At 36.7% G+C, this 19,863-nt stretch overlaps 1 protein-coding gene across 5 annotated transcripts in view; it reads left to right on the plus strand.

Annotated features, from left to right (window-relative positions):
* Positions 1 to 207: 207 nt before the first annotated feature.
* The window catches only part of LOC131150731 (protein FAR1-RELATED SEQUENCE 6-like), a 30,016-nt gene continuing 10,360 nt past the window's right edge, over positions 208 to 19,863 (plus strand). Inside the window, exons 1-3 of one of the 5 annotated variants that reach the window (XM_058101648.1) lie at positions 219 to 530; positions 6,605 to 6,781; positions 7,226 to 7,414. Coding sequence is in view for 1 of the 5 variants with exons in the window: in XM_058101644.1 (XP_057957627.1) it covers positions 459 to 530 (72 nt within the window). In the remaining 4 variants the exon portion in view is untranslated. Of the gene's footprint in view, positions 531 to 625; positions 1,086 to 6,299; positions 6,487 to 6,604; positions 6,782 to 7,225; positions 7,415 to 19,863 lie in introns of those variants that run through there. The other 4 variants (XM_058101647.1, XM_058101645.1, XM_058101646.1 and 1 more) reach the window with 4 other exon arrangements.

Raw genomic sequence — 19,863 nt, forward strand, 5'->3', positions numbered from 1 at the left:
TTATTTAAATAAATGAAATAGTTTATAGATAATAAGTAGTAAATTATTTTAATTTTATTTTTACTTTTTACTAGTAGTCTAGAATTATGGGGGTAAATCATAAATGGGAGGGGTTAACGATGAACGGAGGGCTGGAGGGGCAATCTCGTAAATAGATGGGGAAGGGAGATTTTATGTAAATAAGGAACACTTTAACAATGAGTAACTGAACCAGGGAGCCCTTCGCCTGTTGGCTGTCCTGCGACTCCTGATACTGCTCGTGCTCCGCTCACTGCTCGTGCGGGAGGGAGATTGCAGAGATGGGTGGAGGCGCTGCCGGCTGGGACTTGGGAGATGGAGGTGGAGGGTGAAGCCAAAAGCTAGAGGGAAGGAGTCGAAGGGGTGGAGCACTGGAGCCGCAGGCTAGGGTTTGTTTTGTTTGGAATTTGAAGGTGGAGCTGTGGAGGAAGCTGAAGGCTATGATTGGTTGTTTTTGGAGCTTGAAGGTGGAAGATGGAAGAAGAAGAAGCCTTTTTGTCCAGGACCTCAAGGTATGTATGCTTATGCATGCTAGCTAATTTATAGAAAAAAATTTCCTTTTGTTTGTATTATTGTGTAGATATCTTTTTTGGTAGGGCGTTCAGCCTCTTAATGAAGCAAGAAATCACGTGGGGAAAACAAAACAAAGTCAGAGAGGAGCACTGAAATTTCCCCCCTCCAGTTTTCTTTCTTTCTTTCCCAAAATTTCCAGAAATTTTTTTGGAAAGTTATTAGTTACCTGTCAGCACCGAGACTTCTCAGCTTTTCCCTTGTCACAAGACTCACTACGACCGATTGGTTCGTTAATGGCAGAGGCCTTCGACAGTTTGACTCGCACCACCTTCATCTTCGACCCTTCGAAGCAACACGAAGCCAGCAGCAGCCGTTTGTCTTGACCAATTAACCCTTCGAATCAGTACAAAACCTGCAGGAACCCTTCGTCTTCGACCCTTTGAAGTTCGAACCAGCACAAGGCTTTCGTCTTCAACCCTTCGAACCGTCTGGAGCTCTTCATCTTCGAGCCTTCAAACCAGCAGGAGCCCTTTGTCTTCAAGGTTCATGCCTTCGTGAGTCTCTTCTTCTTCTTCTTCTTCTTCTGCTTCTTCAGTTCTTCTGCTTCTTCAGTTCTTCTTCTTTTTCAGTTCTTCTTCTTCTTCTTCTTCATCTTCTTCTTCTTCTTCTTCTTCTTCTTCTTCTTCAGTTCTTCTGCTTCTTCTTCTTTTTCATTTCTTCTTCAGTTCTGCTGCCTCCTGCTGGCTGTTCTTCTTATAATATTAACTTGCGTTAAGCCTCTAAGTTAATATTATATAATGTGTAATTAATTATGTAGTTCAATGCAAGTTTATACTTTATAATTAATATATAACATTTTTTTTACTGAATTTAACTGCTATTTTGTAATTTTTTTGGAAGTGCAGCATACAAACTATACATTTTTCTGAAATATATTAATATGTAACATTTTTTTTTACTGAATTTAGCTGCTGTTTTATTTTACTCTTTTCTTTTGATATTGAAGATGCTTTTGGGCCTTCATCCTGGCAATTTCATTTCATTTCTAATTTGAAACTTGAACTCTTGCATGCCAATTACTTATGTTGAACTATGTTTGTTTCACTTGGAACTTGGTATTGATTGTCATAATTACTATTGAATATTTTGGCATTTTAAATTCTAATCTAACTATTGATGTGCTTTTATATCAATTACCCATCAAATAGGCATTGTACACAATTTTAATAATTGTGCACTTCATCTTCGTGAGGTGCATGCCTTCGCCTTGCACCTCAACTCCAAGTGCTCTCTGCACCTCGGTGCACCTTGCGCCTTTGACTACTATGCATGAGCTCTAGCCACGTTAAGAGACTCTCCTCCTAACCCTCTTTGCAATGAGCCTAGATTCAACTAGTTCTCCAGTAGCGAGTTTGTTTGTGTGTGTATATATTGAGTAACTAAAGGCCTATTTGGTTAAAGATCTAAAAATGAGTTAATATTGTTGTTTCTAAGAATGAAAATAAGAAATTATAGTATTTGCATAGAGTTAAAGCAAGTTGGGTAAAATGGAGAAGTATTGTGAGCGTGCTGTGTGATCATAAAATATTGTTAGAATTAGAAGGGAAGTTCTATAGGACAACTGTAAGACCAACTATGCTATCTAGATCACAATGTTTGGCGACTAAGAAATGGCATCCAAAAGGAAAAAGTTGTCGAGGTGAGAATGCTAAGGTGGATAAGTGGTATAACGTTAAAATATAATGTAAGAAATGAACATATTTGTGGTAAGTTAGGCGTAATTCCTGTAGAAGATAAGATAAGGGAGGGGCGACTCAGATGGTTTGGGCATCTGCAACACAGGCCTAATAGTGGGCTAGTGAGGAGGAATGAGCCAGTTATGGTGAGAGTGTGAGGGGTTGTAGAAGGGAAATGGGTAGACTTAAATAACTTGGAATGAGATAGTAAGGATTTAATAGTCCTGAATTTTAGGAAGGATTTAATGGCCCTAAATTTGTCAGAGGAAATTGCCCATGATTGTATAAATTGGCGGAAAAGGATTCATGTAGCGACCTCACCTAGTGGGACAGAAGGTTTAGTTTGTTGTTATTATTGTTATCATGTATTTTTTTTTAATGCTAAAAACACATTTGGTTAGCTGTTTATTTTCGTAAATGAAAATATAGTAATCATGTTAGATTAAGATTGATCCAAGTGGTAATTCATTAATAATAATAATAATATATATCACTAGTACTATTAAAAAGTGGGTTATGTCCCATACTCAAATGTTTGCATTATATTTGGAAAATTGCATTCGCAAATACAAGAAACACCTTAAAGGTGTTCCCTGAAAACCTATATCTTTTAGGAATATCTTTTGGTATGTTTTTGAAAATGGTTTTTTATAAAAACTTGGCCAAACATTAATTTTGTGTATTCTTTGTATCACACAGTATCTGAAACCTTAACCAAACAGCCCCTAAAATTTTCTGTCTTCTAATGTGGGATAAGTCCCACTACCTGTTTTTCTTCTTCTTTGAAACCCCAAAATGAGGCATTATTTTTGGGAAAAAAAAAAAACTTAACAATTGCCCGCGATTTTCAAAGTTAATCAAAACAAATATTTTTATTTTTTTGATATAAAACAAATTCATTAGATATAGAAAGAACGTACAATCAGGAGAGAAGACATCTCAATGAAATCTGGGAGTCCTCGGGGAAAAAAAAGAAGAAGAAAAACACAAAAAAAAAACAGCAACTGAAAATTAGCATGCGCTAAGAAGAGGCTGCCAATCATGCTGAACATCTGAAATGCACATCCCCTTAAAATTCCGTAGCTCACACACCATAAAGAAGCCATTAGAAAAATCTTTTCCCACTCCAACCAATATGGTAACTTCTTCCCTGAAAAAATATGCAAGTTACGTTCCTTCCACAAGCCCTAGAACACTGCAAATAAAGCACAATTCCATAATGCAATTCCTTCCTGTTGTGGAAGCATTTTGCATAAATGAAGGTCTCTTACTAAACGAACCTCTGATTAGGGTAGTTACTCATCAAAGCTGGTTAAGACTGTATCATGGTTTTAAATAACAGCCGCGACTGTTACGTAACGCCGTTACGTAACAGTTTTTTGACTTACTGATATCGTTACACACCGCAAGATCAGTGGGAAGAAAAATCACGGCTGTAGTGGCCGTTACGGATCGCGACCGTTACGTAAAGGCCACTACTGCCATTACGTAACCACTACAGGGCTGTAACGCTTAAAAAATTATTTTATATTTTACTTTATCTTCTCACTTTTTCCCTCTTTCATAAATCATTCTCAATATACCATGTAGTGAGAGGGGGAAAAGGTTATAATGAGGATGACAATGATACAAAATGTACTATTTCTTTAAATACTCACAAGAGATGCATTAATTAACAATTTGAAAATACTAACTTGTTAGGAAAATATTTTATTTTGATAATATTAGTAGTGTGATGTATATATTCTACATTTTTCAAACTTCAACCTTCTTTCTTTTCTAACTATTTTATATTTGTATTATTCGTACGTCCTATGTGTCTAATAGATTAATGGAGTATATAATGTATATTTTTTATTAATTAATTTAGCACGCATAAGAATTTATCACATATAAGAACAATGAGAAGTATAAATATGCACACACATGTAATTTTCCTAACAATGGTGGTTTAAAACAAATGTAAACTTGTTGCCCTTACCAAATAATTTAGTTAGTCAAATTAAAGGATCCAAAACATACTAAAACTCTTTCTAAGAAGGGCTAAAAGCTTAAAACATACAAGTACGCTAATATGCACAAGGTTATGCTTGCTTCAAAAAAATTCATGCTCGTTACACCCGCTTCCCGTTATGTAACATCCGCTACTCCCGCTTCCCGTTACAGCTGTTACCGTCACGTTACGCTACCCGCTACTGCGATTTAAAACCATGGACTGCATAGTAGACAAATATTTCAACTAGCAATCTTACTTCATTAATTGGTCAATCACAAAATCCTCATCCCTTAGCAGTACTTTTTTTTTTTTGGCATTACGTGACATTATAAAGGCCTTACATCCATATTCTTTCATGAGTTTAAAGAACTTAAACTCTTGCAAATGGTCGACTTCCATGCTCATAAGTTTTAGGCATATGAAGAGCATATAAAGTACCTTGCTTTTTCGTTAGAGAAACCAAACAACTCTCCTTGGTATGACAATACATGCTATCTCTGCATCCAATTATGGAATTTACTATCACTTATTAAACTAAGGCATGAAGTTTTTATGAATGGGGTTTGGGTTTCATCATTCTTGTATATTGGCTATTGAATTTAATCTCATTCTCATAATAATCTTGTAAAACCATTCCCTTTCCCTTGCAAGCCTTTTTTTAAGTGATCCACCAAATCTTAGCCCAATCTAACAAAATTAAATGTTGAATGTCTTACATAAGAATGTCAAAGGCCAATATGTCGAGACATACAATTGTAAACATGACTACAAGCTCTTGTCAAAGTTGTTTGATTATCACAATGTGAAGAAATTGGTGGCACATATAGGGTTATGGAAACATGCCCTAGGTTATGCATTCAATGGTACACACAAGGCAAATCGAGAGAAAAATGGAAGAAAACAAGAACATAACGATTTACGTGTTTCAGTGTGCCTACATCATAAAGCCTTTGCTCAATTCCACCATGTCATCAAAGAAACTGTCTTAAGGTTTCAACCCTAAACATATATACATGGTCCCCATGTGGAAATCGCAAAACGGCCTCATACAACAATGCAATGACACTACGCCCTTTTGTTATTGTAGAGGGCTCACCCCCCAGGCTTGGTTTATGTGGAAAGGAAGGGTTCGTGTACATATAGACTTAGCAGTGAATGCCACATTAGAATTAGTTATGCCTCTCTATTTCTTGAAACCCAAGATAGGGCTTCCCCATCAAGAGTGAAATTCACGAATTAGTGGATGCGTGATTTTCTTTATTATAACCAAGTAACACATGCAAAATCTTCTAGAATCATTGGATACTTATTTTAACTTATGCTAAGATACATAGTTCTTAGGTGTTTAGGATTATATGAACCACACAATAATGCAATTTATTTGGGATACTAGTATAGTTACTAAGCTTGCCAATTGAAAATGCAATATTGAGCTCAGTTTTCAGTTACGAAGCTTCCCACACTTAACTGTCATTTTTAACTAATAAAATGATAAAGTTTTTCTTTATGAAGCTTAAATTTTTATTTTAAAATTTAAATTTTTTTCACAATGATAATTTGTTTCGGTTCAAAACATGAAAATTTATTTTATGATGGAAAAATTATTTTTCATTTTTATTTTGCTCTAAAAATGTATGTTTATATTAGTGAATCATATATAGAGAGAGGCAAGGAATAAAAAAACCGAGCTCATTTAAGTAACCATTGCATGAAGGCATTGCACATGCATTGTACATGGCTATATTCTTTAAATAAAAAGTTTTTACTATGGCAAAAAGCTCATTAAAAACAACTATACAAACATTTCAAAAAATAAAATGCAATAAATCTATGAGCACTTGAAGCTGTGGTCCTCAGGCATCCAATGGTTCCATCTGTGAATCTGATTTGGAAAGGGTCAAGTTTTAATCCAAACGAACACTTATCAGCCAATACCCTTTAGAAGTCTTGCACCTTCTTGTGCATTAATTATGCCATGTTGAAATATGATTAGAAATGTGCACACATATGATCTACTCTCTCTTCTTCTATTTCAGCAAACAAAATCTGCAGCTCTGCTTACAGAGATCAAGTGGTCTACTTTCAGAATTTTGTTTATGGTCATATTTTAATTAGAGAAGGTAACCTCCAAAGAAATTGAAAGACGGCAAACTAATGCATGAGCCTCCTGCCAAGCTGGGGAGGGTGGTCTGATGTGTGCTGCCTTATCTCTACATGCAGAGAGTCTGTTTCTGCACTCTCAAAATAATATAGCCTGCAAAGTGCTCTCTCTTTCTAGTTTCTACCCCAAGGCTCACAATTGGGTTGATTTCCTAACTCTTGAAGTGTTATATGTGTGTAGGATTTTGCATGGTGACACTTTGAACATCTGCATTTCTTGTGCTGAAAGAACTTAATCATCATTTTCTGCTTAATATACTGAAGTCACTTTTGGGATGCATATGCGAATAAAGAAGTTCTACACAGTGCAATTATTTGGTGGATGGATGCGTTTATTGGGGTTCATATATGACTGCTGGTATGCTGTTCTGATTTATGAAGCCCTTATTTTCTTTTAACCATATTTCATTAAATGTTTATCATTGTTTTCATACTTGCAGTACCTTTAAATTGAATAATAGAAGTAGCCATTTGTTTTACGACAGTCACAGCACGCATTGTTCTCAACTTAATTTCTCCTTTGGCAACAATTGGCACTTCTTCAAAGTTCTTATGAATGTATAGATTCTTATTGCTTTGATCTGACATTTCCTTTATAAAAAATACCCGTTCAGTGTACAGACTTGCTTCTGTACTGCCTATATATATATGTGATCATTTCCGTAATTTGCTCGTTATAGAGTACTCAACTATATCTGTATGTGCCACCCAATTTGTGCTACCTTTGTGCCTTGTGCTCATTTCATTCTCTCCACTCTTCATTGAAGGTCTTTAAAATTTCCATATTCTTTCTTGCTTCTAGATATGGCAGCCATTGTCTGGATGGGAAGAGAAGAAAAGAGAATATCTGAGACATATATGGGACATTGATTTCTGTTGGGTGAATTAAGGTGGCTACGTTTTTTTGGTTGTCTCTCACTAAGGAGTCAAGGAATTTCTCTCTTGCGCCTTCGTAGATTGAAAAGTTGTTTCTTCTTTTCAAGTCATCAAGGTATGTAGCAAATGAGTCCTGCTGCCTTGCCAAGCTGAAGTTTGGGTGTTTCTTGCTGCATATTTGCAAATAGTTCACCATTAGAGGTTCTATTATATGCCATAGCAAGCAGATTTTCTTTCCCTTCTCAAATGGAGTCGTGGGAGTGGGGTGGGGTTGGGAGTGTTGGGAATCTCAATAATCTATTGATGCAACAGACCATGGAATAATCAGTTATAACTTATAACTTCCTCCATGGTGTTCTGAAAACATATTATCTTCTATATTAAAGAGTGACAACTTAAGAATGGTTTTAATTGCTTTATATGATGTGAAGCCCTGAAGCTGGCATTTTTTCAACATAAGATGAAGTTGTGGTGAAAAGATATCATCTTTTGTTTGACAACCCCCTCCCTCCCCACCACCAAAAAAAAAAAAAAAAAAAGAAAAAGAAAAGAAAAATCTTCCTCTGCTAGGTGATGGGATGGGAGTCGAACCCTAACCAACAATACACTGTTTGTGCTTTTTCTAGTGGAGTAGCCCGCACGCAGGGGGTGGTGGTGGTATCATCATTACAGACATTTTATGCTATTAAGAATTGTTTTTTTTCTTTTTTTTTTAAAGTTATGTTATCCTCCTTTGGTTTGTATTTGTAAATGTCACATGCATTGTATGTGATTCCAAGTCAATAATATCAAGTAAACATATTGAACAAGTGTAGTTTATAAAGTGTTAATATTTTTTGTGATTAAAATTCGTTTGATTTTGATATTTATATATATTATTTTCTTGAAATTTAAATTTTTAAAGAAGAAGATAAATAGTATTGGAGGTATTTTTGTTCTTCTTATCTTTTTTATTATTAATTTATAAGAGGGCAGACCTGGAGCTTTACATATGCTCCAGGAAACTAGTAGGCTTTCTCCCTTTCTTCTCTTCTTCTATTCTGTTCTCCATCTCCAAGTGCTGTATTTTCTTCATTGATTATTCTGTTGTGATATGTGCTGTTCTCTACAGTCAAAGTGTGTACTGCATTGTTTTGTGTGGTCAAAACCAACTTTGACAGGATGAGTGAGAGATTATTTGTCTTTGATTCCTCCTAAAATACTGTAACTTCAGTTCTTGGTTCTAGCTGCCTTTTGAAGTTCTGGACCATTAGAGTTCTGTATTGCTGATCTATGCTAGTGTGCGTTGATTGTAGTGTATTCAGGGTGGTTTTGATGGCCTCTACAGCGAAAGCTTTGGCAGATATTGTTAACGTAGGATCCTCCAACTGCCTGTTGGGGTGTTAGGTAGTGCGTGTGTATTAATGCAAAAGGGAAGTCTAAGTATGTATTGCATTCTCTCCAAGTTATGAAGATTGGATAATAGAGAGTGATATATTGCTCATGTCGTTGTGTAGTAGCTTGAGGCTCAAATTGTTGCGAATGTGATGTCTCAGAAAGCAGCCAAGGCTGTATGAGATGAATAGATGATTTCGTGAAAGCTTCTCATAAGATAAATATAAAACTTTCGTTTTTGATAATATTACCAAGAAGGTTGGTCCATCGGTGAGTATTATGAAACTTTGAAGGGTATATTAGAGAAAGTCAATATCCATCAATAGTTAGTGCTGATGTTGAGATGATAAACAAGTCAATGGGCAGAGTAATTGGCTACCAAGTTTCTTTGTGGGTTGAACCCTAGGCTTCAACCATCTGTGACTCTTGCTGGTGAATCCATACTATCGATGAATAAACATATGCTAGAATCCAACAGATTACCAAAGATGGCTCTGAGTCTTCTTCTCAAGCTTCTTCTTGTGATAGTTTTGCCATGGTGAGCGCTGACTCTAATCTTGGTAGGGGAAGCATTGTAGGCCAAGAACAAGGTTTGGATGGCAGTGTGGCCAAGTCATGTATCAAGACGAGGAGTTTGTCGTGGCAATTCTTGCATTTGCATGCATTTTGGCAAGGACAATAGGTCGCTATTGGGATCTTGATAGGGAATCCACTTGGGATGATAAGTTTCTTCTCAAGGATGATTCTACTGTTCAAACTTCAAATGCATATGGCTAATCCACCGGGGAGTTGAGTAAATTATCTACTGTGTCTCAAGAGGATTATAACCATCTTGTTCACATGGTTCAACAACTCCAAACTCAATTTCCTACATCTAGTGCTACTATGGCCGATTAAGGTACAATTGGGCTTCTTGCCTCATCATCATCCTCACCTCGGGATATTGATTCTAGGGTCTCCTCCCATATGACAAGTAATCTTGATGTATTTCAATCCTCTAAAACCACTATTTTTGTTTCTAAATTTTCGTTGAGCAAGTAATTGTCCGTAACCATCTTTCCTTCGATTGCATTATTTAGGATCTCTAGATGAAGAAGATGATCGTTGGAGGGCTTGAGAAGGAGGGCTTGCACTGTTTTGATGATGGCAGCGGTTGATCCGATTCTCATCATACGATTTGTTCAATTTCTACTCTTGGTGTTTCTCTGGAGTCTAGATTAGTGGCATGCTGGTTTGGGTCATCCATCTATTAAAAACAAAAAAAGTTTTCCCAATGTTCAAGTATGTTTCTTGTTTTGGTGCATTTTGAGTGCTAGAAAAGCATATTAAGACATCTTCTCCATCTAGGCTCGTGTTTCATAGTAAATCGTTGTTTTCACTTATTCATTCGCATATTTGGGGTTTGCATAGAGTCAAGAATTTGACTCATCATCAATACTTTGTGTCCTTTGTAGATGGTTTTTTGCAACATGACATGGATTTATTTGTTAAAAGACAAGTATGAATTTCTTAATGTATGTGCCCAATTCTACAAGAAAATAAAAAAGTTTAGTTTAGCATTGGCCTTCAATTTTTTTGATCTGATGTTTCAGTTGAAATTGTTCAAAATGAGCTTCAGCCTTTTGGCTTCGCCAGAGGGATTATTCATCAAACATTTGTGTATGTACCCCTTAGCATAATGGAGTAACAAAGAAATAAAAAAAAAAGGTGTCCTCGGGCCATAAGGCTCCCCGCTTCGTGAGGGTCAGGGGAGGCTCGTCACAGCGTACGCAACCTTACCCTTACTTTTATGTAGAGAGGCTGTTTCCTTGGACTCAAACCCATGACCAACCGGTCACAAAGGAGCCACCTTACTGTTGATCCAAGGCCCGCCCTCAGTGACGAAGAAATAGATATTCACTTAATATAGCATGATCTCTACTTTTTTATATGCATGTTCCTAAAACTTGTAGGATTGATGCTCTTCATACAACATGTTTTCTTCTTAACAATATGCTCTCCAATGTTCTAGGGAGGCAAATTCCCTTCTCCATCATATACCTAGAATCACCCATTTTCCTTCTTATACCTTGTGCCTTCGAGTACATCTTCTCTCTACTGTGTACAAGCTTATCAATAAAGTGTTAGCTAATACGTTGAGTATGGTGATTAATAAAACTATTTCTATTACTCAAAGTGGGGGTAGGCATATAGTGAATGCTATTCTAATAGCCAATGAGGTGGTGGAGGATATTTGTAGGAAGAAGAAGAGAGATTTTGTTTTCTAAGTAGATTTCGAGGAAGCTTATGATAGAGTGAGTTGGAGCTTCTTGGATGAGGTTTTTGCGAGAAAGGTTTTGGTGAGCATTGGTGGAGGTGCATTAGGGGCTGTTTGTATAACATGTCATTTTCAGTGATTATGAATGGTGAACCCAAATCTTGATTTAGTGCTTCGAGGCGCATTAGACGAGGAGACCCTTTATCTCCCTTCTTGTTTGTCCTTGCAGCCCATGTTTTGAGCAAGATGGTGGATAAGGCAGTGGGGAGGGGGCTGGTGGAAGGGTTAGACATGAGGAGAAGAGGAGTGGTGGTTTCTCATCCTCAATTTGCTGACAATGCCATTTTCTTTCTTGATGATAATAGCCCCTCTTTTAGGAGAATATTGGGTATTCTCCAAGTCTTCAAGAGGGTGTTTGGGCTCAAAATTAATATGGAGAAGAGTGGTTTAGCTGCCTTAAATATACTCGCCGAGCGAGCTAGTGAATGGACTACTGATGTGGGGTGTGGATTATTGGATTGACCTTTTTGGGATTCCTCTAGGAGTAAATCCTAGAGTTGCAGATTTTTGGAATTTGGTAGTGGAAAGGTGACAAAGAGATTAGATGGCTGTTAGGGGGCTCTTTTCTCTTTAAGAGTAGAATAACTCTTATTCAGGCTTGTCTCTCCAGCATCCTGTTTTATTTCTTGTTTGTTTTCTAAGATTCCAATGGAATTGCTAGTAAGCTTGAGAGAATCATGAGAGATTTCTTGTTGTCTGGTGTGGGGAGTCGTAGGGACCATTTAATGAGTTGGGTGGAGATTTGCAGGTCTAAAAAAGAAGGGAGGGCTGGGTCTTGGTAATTTGGTATCTAAGAACACCACCTTTTTAGCTAAATGATTATGGCATTTCCCCCTAGAAGATCACCTTTGGGAGAGAGTTATAAGAAGTTAGTTTGGGTTGGATGAGAATGGTTGGGATAACAATGCTAGTTTGAGATGTTCTTTGGGGAGTCGGAGGTTTATTTCTCAGATTTATTTTCTTTTCATTCCTCACATTAAATTTGAGGTGGGATTTGTTTTTGGAAAGACCCTTGGCTTGGGATGCTTCTTTTTCCACATCTTTTCCCTGTCTTTATAGATTGAGCTCTGAGCCGAATAGAGTTATTTCTTTCTTTGTTGGCAATTTGAGTAGTTCTTTGGTTTTTCGGAATCTCCATTTTAGGAGACCTCTCATTAATAGGGAGATGGTGGAGCTGTCATTCTTTTTGTCCTTATTGAACAATTGTAACCTGTCCTTGGGTAGGGATGTTTGTTCATGGCCTTTGGATCAATTGGGGGTGTTTTCTTGCAAATCTTTCTTTGAATGCTTGACCTGTTCCAACTCTTATTTTCCTCTCTAACCTATTATTTGGAAGGTCAATGTTCCCCCAAAAATGAACTCTTTTACATTTCTGGTTGTACTTAACAAAATTAATACCAATAACTTGGTGCAGATCAAGAGACCTTTGAAGGCTCTCTCTGCATATGTTTGCATGCTTTGTCATAGGAATTTCTGGATAGCATCTTATCTGCTTTTGTATTGTGAGTTTGCTTGGAGGATTTGGAACAAACTATTCGGTATCATGGATGAGAGTTGGTTTGCCCTTCTTTGGTGGAGGATATGTTAGCCACCTCCTTCGCAGGTTTTGGAAGAAGGGAGGATAGGGCAGCTTTGTAAAAGTGTGCCATATTTGTAGTTTTGTGGGGATTATGGTTAGACTGTTGGAGTGTAATGCACAGATTTTTTCTGGGAAGAAGTTAAAATGGGTACTAGTGTGGGAAAAGATTCAGTGCATGGCTTCTTTGTAGTGTTGGGTTTGGAATTTTTTACGGGTGCCAATTTTCCAGATTTACAAATAGATTGGAGGAACTTGTTGGCTTGATGATTTTCTCCCTTTGTTATTTTTCTTCTTTTTTTCTGGTTTGTCCCAGATTTTAATTGGGAGATTTCTCATTCTCCCCCTCTTATAATTTTTTCCCTATCAATGAAATTTTCTTTTTTAAAAAAAAAGTTCTGTCCTCTTGTTGTGAAATGTGTCTTTGATGGCCACTTGGGAACTCAGAAAGGATATTGATATTATGATCCTCACACTCGCAGGAAATATGTTAGAGCAAATTTTACCTTTTTTTAGGGGACACCTTATTTCTCTAGTGCCAAGTCCTCTTTTGACAAATCTTGTCTGTCAATTATTTTTGGTTCCCTTGTGTGTCTTGATCCTCCTATTACTACCCTTAACTCTTAGGTAAAAAACTTTCGCTCCTCTTCCTAATCCATTAATTATTGACCTAGAGAAAGAATTGAGGATTGTGAATGATGGAACAAGCATACGCATCACTGTCACCATGCAGCTGCCTCTTCTGCCTTTCATTGTTTTGACTATGGAGATCCACCCTTTCATGACTTGGATTTACCTAATGCTTAGTGGAAAGGTACCCGAGCATGTTCTTAGTTTCTTATTTTATTGCTCATTATGTTTCAGTTATTCTCCTTCCTATTCCTATGCATTCTTTTGTCTCGTCTATTTCCTCTATTTCTATCCCTTCCTCACATGTTGAAGTTCTTCTTAACCCTTGGTGTAAACATGCAATGGATTAATGGATGCCTTGACTACTTGAGGTACATGAGGCTTGGTGGATGTTCCTTCAGGTAAGGAGTTGGTTAGGTATTATTGGGCCTTCCTACGGGCTCTATGAGCTTTGTGCTTGTTTGATTGCCAAGCGGTACATTGAAGCATATGGTATTGATTATATTACAAGCTTCTCTCCTTTTGCTGGAATAAATACTATATGTGTATTGATCTTATTGGTAGTTAATTTTGATTGGCGATTTTACTAGTTGGATGAACAATGAGGTTTGTAGAAGAGGTATGCATGGAGCAACCTCCTTCATATGTTGCTCAGGGGGAGGATGGTAAGGTATATAGGTTGCAGGTCATAAGCAGTTTCCTCGAGCTTGATTTGATAAGGTGTTTTTTGCATTTGGTTTTATCCAGTGTTTTAAAAGGCGAAGGCGTAAGGCGAGACGAGGCGAGGCGTAAGCATTTTGGGATTGTATTTTTTAAAATAATTAATAAATAAAAAAATTTATATATAGTATAAAAATGAGAAAAATATTAGAATAATGGAAAAAAATAAAAATATAATTCTTAAGTATTAAAAATAAGCCATAAGTTTTCAAACAGAAGAAAAAAAGCCAAATTATAAATTCGTAAGCATTTTGGGATTGTATTTTTTTAAATAATTAATAAATAAAAAAATTTATATATAGTATAAAAATGAGAAAAATATTAGAATAATGGAAAAAAATAAAAATATAATTCTTAAGTATTAAAAATAAGCCATAAGTTTTCAAACAAAAGAAAAAAAGCCAAATTATAAATTTCTCTAGCCTGTTAAGGGGCTGTTTGGAGACGCCTGAAACTTCTCCAGCCTTGAACCCAACTTTCATGAGAAAATGAGAATAATTTTTAATATTCATTTAGTCAACACAGAGAGAGAGAGAGAGAGAGAGAGAGCAAAGGCTTCGAGCTTTGAGCAAAGGCTTCGAGAGAGAGCAGAGGCTTCGTCGAGCTTCGTCCAAGCTTCAAAGTGAGAGCGAAGGCTTCGTCAGGCTTCGGTGATAGAGCAAAGGAGAAGAAGCTTCGCGGGAGAGAGAGGGAGGATAGGGTTTCAGTGTTTTGGGTTCTGGACTTACTAATACCGAAAGGCGTACGCCTTGCATATGAGGCTTAAAAAAGCATGGTTTTTTGGCTGAGGCATACACTTTATTGGATTTACGCCTTTACACATACGCCTTGAGGCTTTTTTGTCCCAAAACGCATCGAGGCGGGCCTCAAAAACACCTTTCAAAACACTGGTTTTATCCTATGTAACTCTAATGTCTTTGTCTACAAAAAGGAGATAGGTGTGTGACACTCAATTTTGTTCGAGGTCAATTTGATTATAGTCTGAATTTTTCAATTAATTGGGAAAATAATGGAAAACAAAATGAGTTGAGAGCAACTATTGAGGGTTCTCATCTCTTTCTAAACTCTCGCTAGCACATTTCAAGTTTCAATTTCACATTTTAAGGCCCATGCCACCTTTTTATTGGAATAAGAGGGTATCCCTAGTCTAATTAGGGTTTTCTTGTTGAATATAGGTTGAGGGTTGTCCCAATATGCGCTTTTTGGACAATGAAGGAAGCTCCTTGCATCTTGAGGAGCATTTTTGGAGAAGGGAGTTATTAGGGCAGAGTCCTAGCTCCTAAGACTATAAAAGAGAGGCTTGGGCTCTCTAAAGAGATACATGTTCAAAAACATAGCTCACAGATCTTGGAGCTTGGAGGAGAATCATATGTTGAAGACAAAGGAGTAGGAAGCTTGGAAAGTTCTTGGTATTCTTGGTTTTCTAGGTATTGTGGGGGTACTCTTAGAAATCTTGGGTGAGATTTCAAGGAATGAACTAGTTCCAATCTCCCTTTTTGTTGTACTTTATAAATATAATTCTTTTTTTCATGCGTTCTTGCACCTTATTCATATTTATGCTTTATTATTTTAATCTTCCACGTTGATTCTCATGTTTTGAACATCAAAAGTCTCCTTGTTGATTGGTACTTTGATGCCATGATTTTGTATTTAAGATTCTCTTCATTTTTCTTACGAATGCATGCTACACCTCATATTTGCCAAGCCTAAGCATAAACCCCATTCTTGATCATTGTCTTCTCCTCCCCCTCATCATCATCCTATAATCTCCCCTTCCTTCTCCTCCCCTTTCTTCTTCATCTCCTATACAATTCCAGTAGAGAAGTTGTTGAGGTACTAGTTTTTGGCGAGCTCTCCGGTGATAGGCAGCTGCTAGGGACAGGCCATTTTGGGGAAACTCCATAGCTGCAAGCAAGGGAGTGAGAGCAATAATCATGGTGATTTTCTGGTGACTGTTGGGGTTCCAAGGTGGTGATGGCTTATGATCAAGTGGCCGGCTGGACTTGTGCAAAAACTGGTGCCCTGGGGGGGGGGGGGGGGTGGGGAAGCAGCTTGGGCCAGGCCGCCCACTGGGAAAGCGGTTTGCAGGCAGCGTCCATGGAGCTTACTGCTCGGAACCCTTATCTTTTTGCGGGGAAGAAGATGCCATGTGCTTGCATGCGCCCTTCCCTAGTTGCGCAGTCTATTAATTTTGAAGTTTCTTTGTTTTTTAGATTGGATTTATTAGTATTAATTAGTTTAAAATTAGGAAAAATCCATAAAAATCTAAAGTTTTTTTTTGGAATATTTATTTGGTGAGTTTGCAAGTTATTATTATTATTATTATTATTGTTGTTGTTGCTTCTGCTGTTGTTATTATAATTCTTAGGTTAGTAAAAAAACAAAAAAGAAAAATGAAACAAAATGGAAGAGATCAGATTTTGTTTACAGTTATTATTTATATTTTTTTGTTGATCTTTGTTATAATTATTACTATTACTTAATATTATACTTGTGTATTATTGTTGGTCCAATATATGGCACCCAAGAGGGAGGGTTGATTAGGTGATAATATTTTAATCACCTTTAATTAATTTTCAAATGTAATGGTAAAGATGATACGTGGAAGCAAATTTATGCAAATTTTCAAACAAAATACACAAGCAAGAACACAAGAAATTTATAGTGGTTTGATTAATTGTGAATTACATCCACTCCCCAAGCAACAACTTGAGGATTCACTATTAGAAAATATTACACTTGTGCTAGAAAGCACTTTGGACATCCTTTCCAAATGTTGTGTAAAAACCCAATTGGACTAGAAACCCACCAATCGTGTGAGAAAGCACTTAGCCTACCTGTCCAAGCAACCTTTGGGTTCAAGACTTACACGGCTAGAAGTATCACTCAAATGTGCTAGAAAGCACCTTGGACCACCTTTCCTAAATTGTGTGGAAACCCAAATCGGATCACAAGATCCTTCACCATAATACTACAGTTCTTAACAAGATAATACATCATAGCATAAGAACAAGGACGAGCTCTCAGAAGAGAATGAAACACAACTTTATTTTATGGAGAAGATCATATGAGCTCTTGAGATCTTTAGAAAAAAAAAAACACAACTTTCGGATATTCTCTTTTCTTCTCAAAGATGGACTCTCTTGGCTCTTTGTTAGTGTAAAAACACAGCTCAATATATTTCTCTATTAGTCACTTGTTTTCTCTTTCTCTCTTTCACTTGAAGACAACCAGCAAATTTATAAAGGAAACACAACACATAGCCGTTGGGCTGCTAACAACCAGAGCTAATGCTCAACAAATTTAAAATTCAAATTTTGGAGCTTTGAAACTCGAAGGGTAAAGTATGCTTCACATGTGCAATAAGAAAACATTTGTTCCGAGAGCCAACAACAGTAGTTAGTGCACAAGGTAATTTAAGTTAAAATTTGAAGTTTATGGAAACACAAATAAAAGCACCTGCTGTGCATGGACAGCAAGAAGAGCTTTGTTCCAAGACAACTAATTTCATTTCCAAGACAATGAAGCTCAAAGTCAATACAATTTGAAATATCTTGTAATCTTACAAAATATCAGCTCATATAATCTCTTAATAATCATTTCTAAGTTAATAAATCATAATAACTCGAATTCCAACAAGATCCATATCAATTTCTGAATGACTAGTCAATAGATGCGAAACAGGTGCTTGAAGGGAAATTACATCTGTTGATGCATTTAATGGAAGTCTATGCCTATCAGTGTGTCTAAGGGAAGTCTGCGTCTACAGATAGGTATTACACGCTTAATGGACAGGCACAGGCTGTGTCTGTAGGCATTATGGTGGATTTAGTGGAGATTAAACAACAAACCCACTGCATCTAAAGGGAATCTTGAAAACACTTTTCATGCAAACTTGAATTATTAAAACAATTTGTATCACAGGTTAAATACACCTTTAGTGTTTTGGAGAAAATCAAATGAAATCATTTGAATAACACTAGCTTACAAGGTATTTCAACATTAAACCTAGTATTTTAGAAATCATCAAAACAAACTCATAAGCACACCAAGTATTTCAATATATATATTTTTGACAACTAAAGGGAATTTATTGAAAGGGCATCAAGGGGATGCCAGCCTGAGATACAAAAAATAACCAACCACACTGAAGGGCGTCACAAAGATCAAAGATTACATTATAATCATATACAACATTTCCACTATGTTAGCGAGTAACTGCCTTAAACCACTGCTCTTGGCTTGTCTGAAGTGCTGAGATTGAATTACTAAACTCTTTCTTGTTTCTCTCTTTCCTAACACACCAGAAAATTGTGAGGGGAATGAGAGACTAAGCTTTTTTCTTTGCTTTTGTTACCTGAATCCCTCTCCAGGCCCGAAGTCGTCCCCCCCCTAAAAAAAAAAAAAGAAAAAATAGAGTTGGCGGTGACCCATCTTTGTCTGATCAAATTCAGAGCCCAATTCCACAGGTTCCTAGTGCAATGAAGGAGGATATGCTCAACTAATTCAGCATCATCTATGTAAAGGGGGCATCTATTGGCGATGAGTAGTCTCCTTCTCTGCAAATTATTTAAAGTCAGGGATCTTACCATGGGCTGCCTCCCAAACAAGGAAGGCAACTTCTGTGGGGGCAGTTGGCTTCCAAATTTGAGTCCCAAGGAAAACTATTGCTGTTAAGACTCCAGAGGACAGAGTATCCTGTAAAAAATCGAACAGTCAAGACCCCCTTCCTATCGAAGGTCCAAACTGGCTGATTTGTGCTATTTTGATGCTGGAAATTATAAGGATAGCTGTAGAAGTCTGTGAGCTGGTGGAGTACCTAATCTTCCACATTTCTAAGGAAAGGGATGATCCAAAAGAGCCCCTGATCTGAAGTTTGGAGGTGCTGGCCGATGCAGATATCTTTGTCGCAAGCCAAGTTATAAATGGCTGGAACAAGATATTAAGGGCCTCCCTTTCATGCCAAAAGTAAATGTTGTCCCTGTTCCCCACATGGAATCTGGTGTAGGAAAAGAAATAATCCTAACCTTCTCTTGTGAAGTTCCACACCCTACACTGTGTGGTCTTTTGCTAGCTTGTGAGGTCCAATCATTATGATCAAGCCCGTATTTTGTGGCGATGAATTCCCCACCAAAGATGTTCCTTCTCAATCATGAATCTCCATAACCATTTCCCAAGTAGGGCTATGTTGAAAAAGTCGAGGGACTTTAGATGCCTCCTCCTAAATGAATGGATTGTTTCAACAATTATTTTTATTATTATTATTATTGTTATTATTAATATTATTTATTTCATTTTTCTTAAAATCCACAAAAATGGAAAATAATCAAAAAATCAAAAAACATTTATTGGGTTTCTTCCATTTTATTTATTAGAATAAGGCTATTATTTTTACTGTTATTTTTATTAGAATTATTTGCTTTTCAATTTCATCATTTAAATTAAAAAATGAAAAAAAATAAAAAATTGCAAAACAAATTTTTAAGGAAAATAGGGTTGTGCGTTTTAATGGATTCCTCTTATTGCCAGGATTATATTTGGTATTCTATTTTAGTTTTTTATTTTATTGGGGTATTGTACTTGCTTGTTTTGAAAATAGTCTCATTTTATCTAAGTGGTGATGAACCATATTTGCTACTTACTATTTAACTATGCATGCTTTAGAGCTTGGTGGGGCTTTTCTTGCTTGATTGATAATGTTTATTCCTTATTTTGTTTTTTCTCATGTGATTGGGGCCTTTAATTTTGAAAACGCTAAACTAATCAATCTGAAGATGGATTCCCTAGAGGGACGCACTAGCACCCTCCTAAGGTTTCTTTAGGTGAAGGAATCTGTGTATTTCCATATCAGACTATCTTGAGGAATGCAAAGTGACCAAATACTTAAATGGATGGGTAATAATCTTTTAATTAAAGGACAAAAGGATTCTTGGTAATCATAAATGGT

This window comes from Malania oleifera, chromosome 3 (assembly GCF_029873635.1).
Source record: "Malania oleifera isolate guangnan ecotype guangnan chromosome 3, ASM2987363v1, whole genome shotgun sequence".
Lineage (NCBI taxonomy): Eukaryota > Viridiplantae > Streptophyta > Magnoliopsida > Santalales > Ximeniaceae > Malania > Malania oleifera.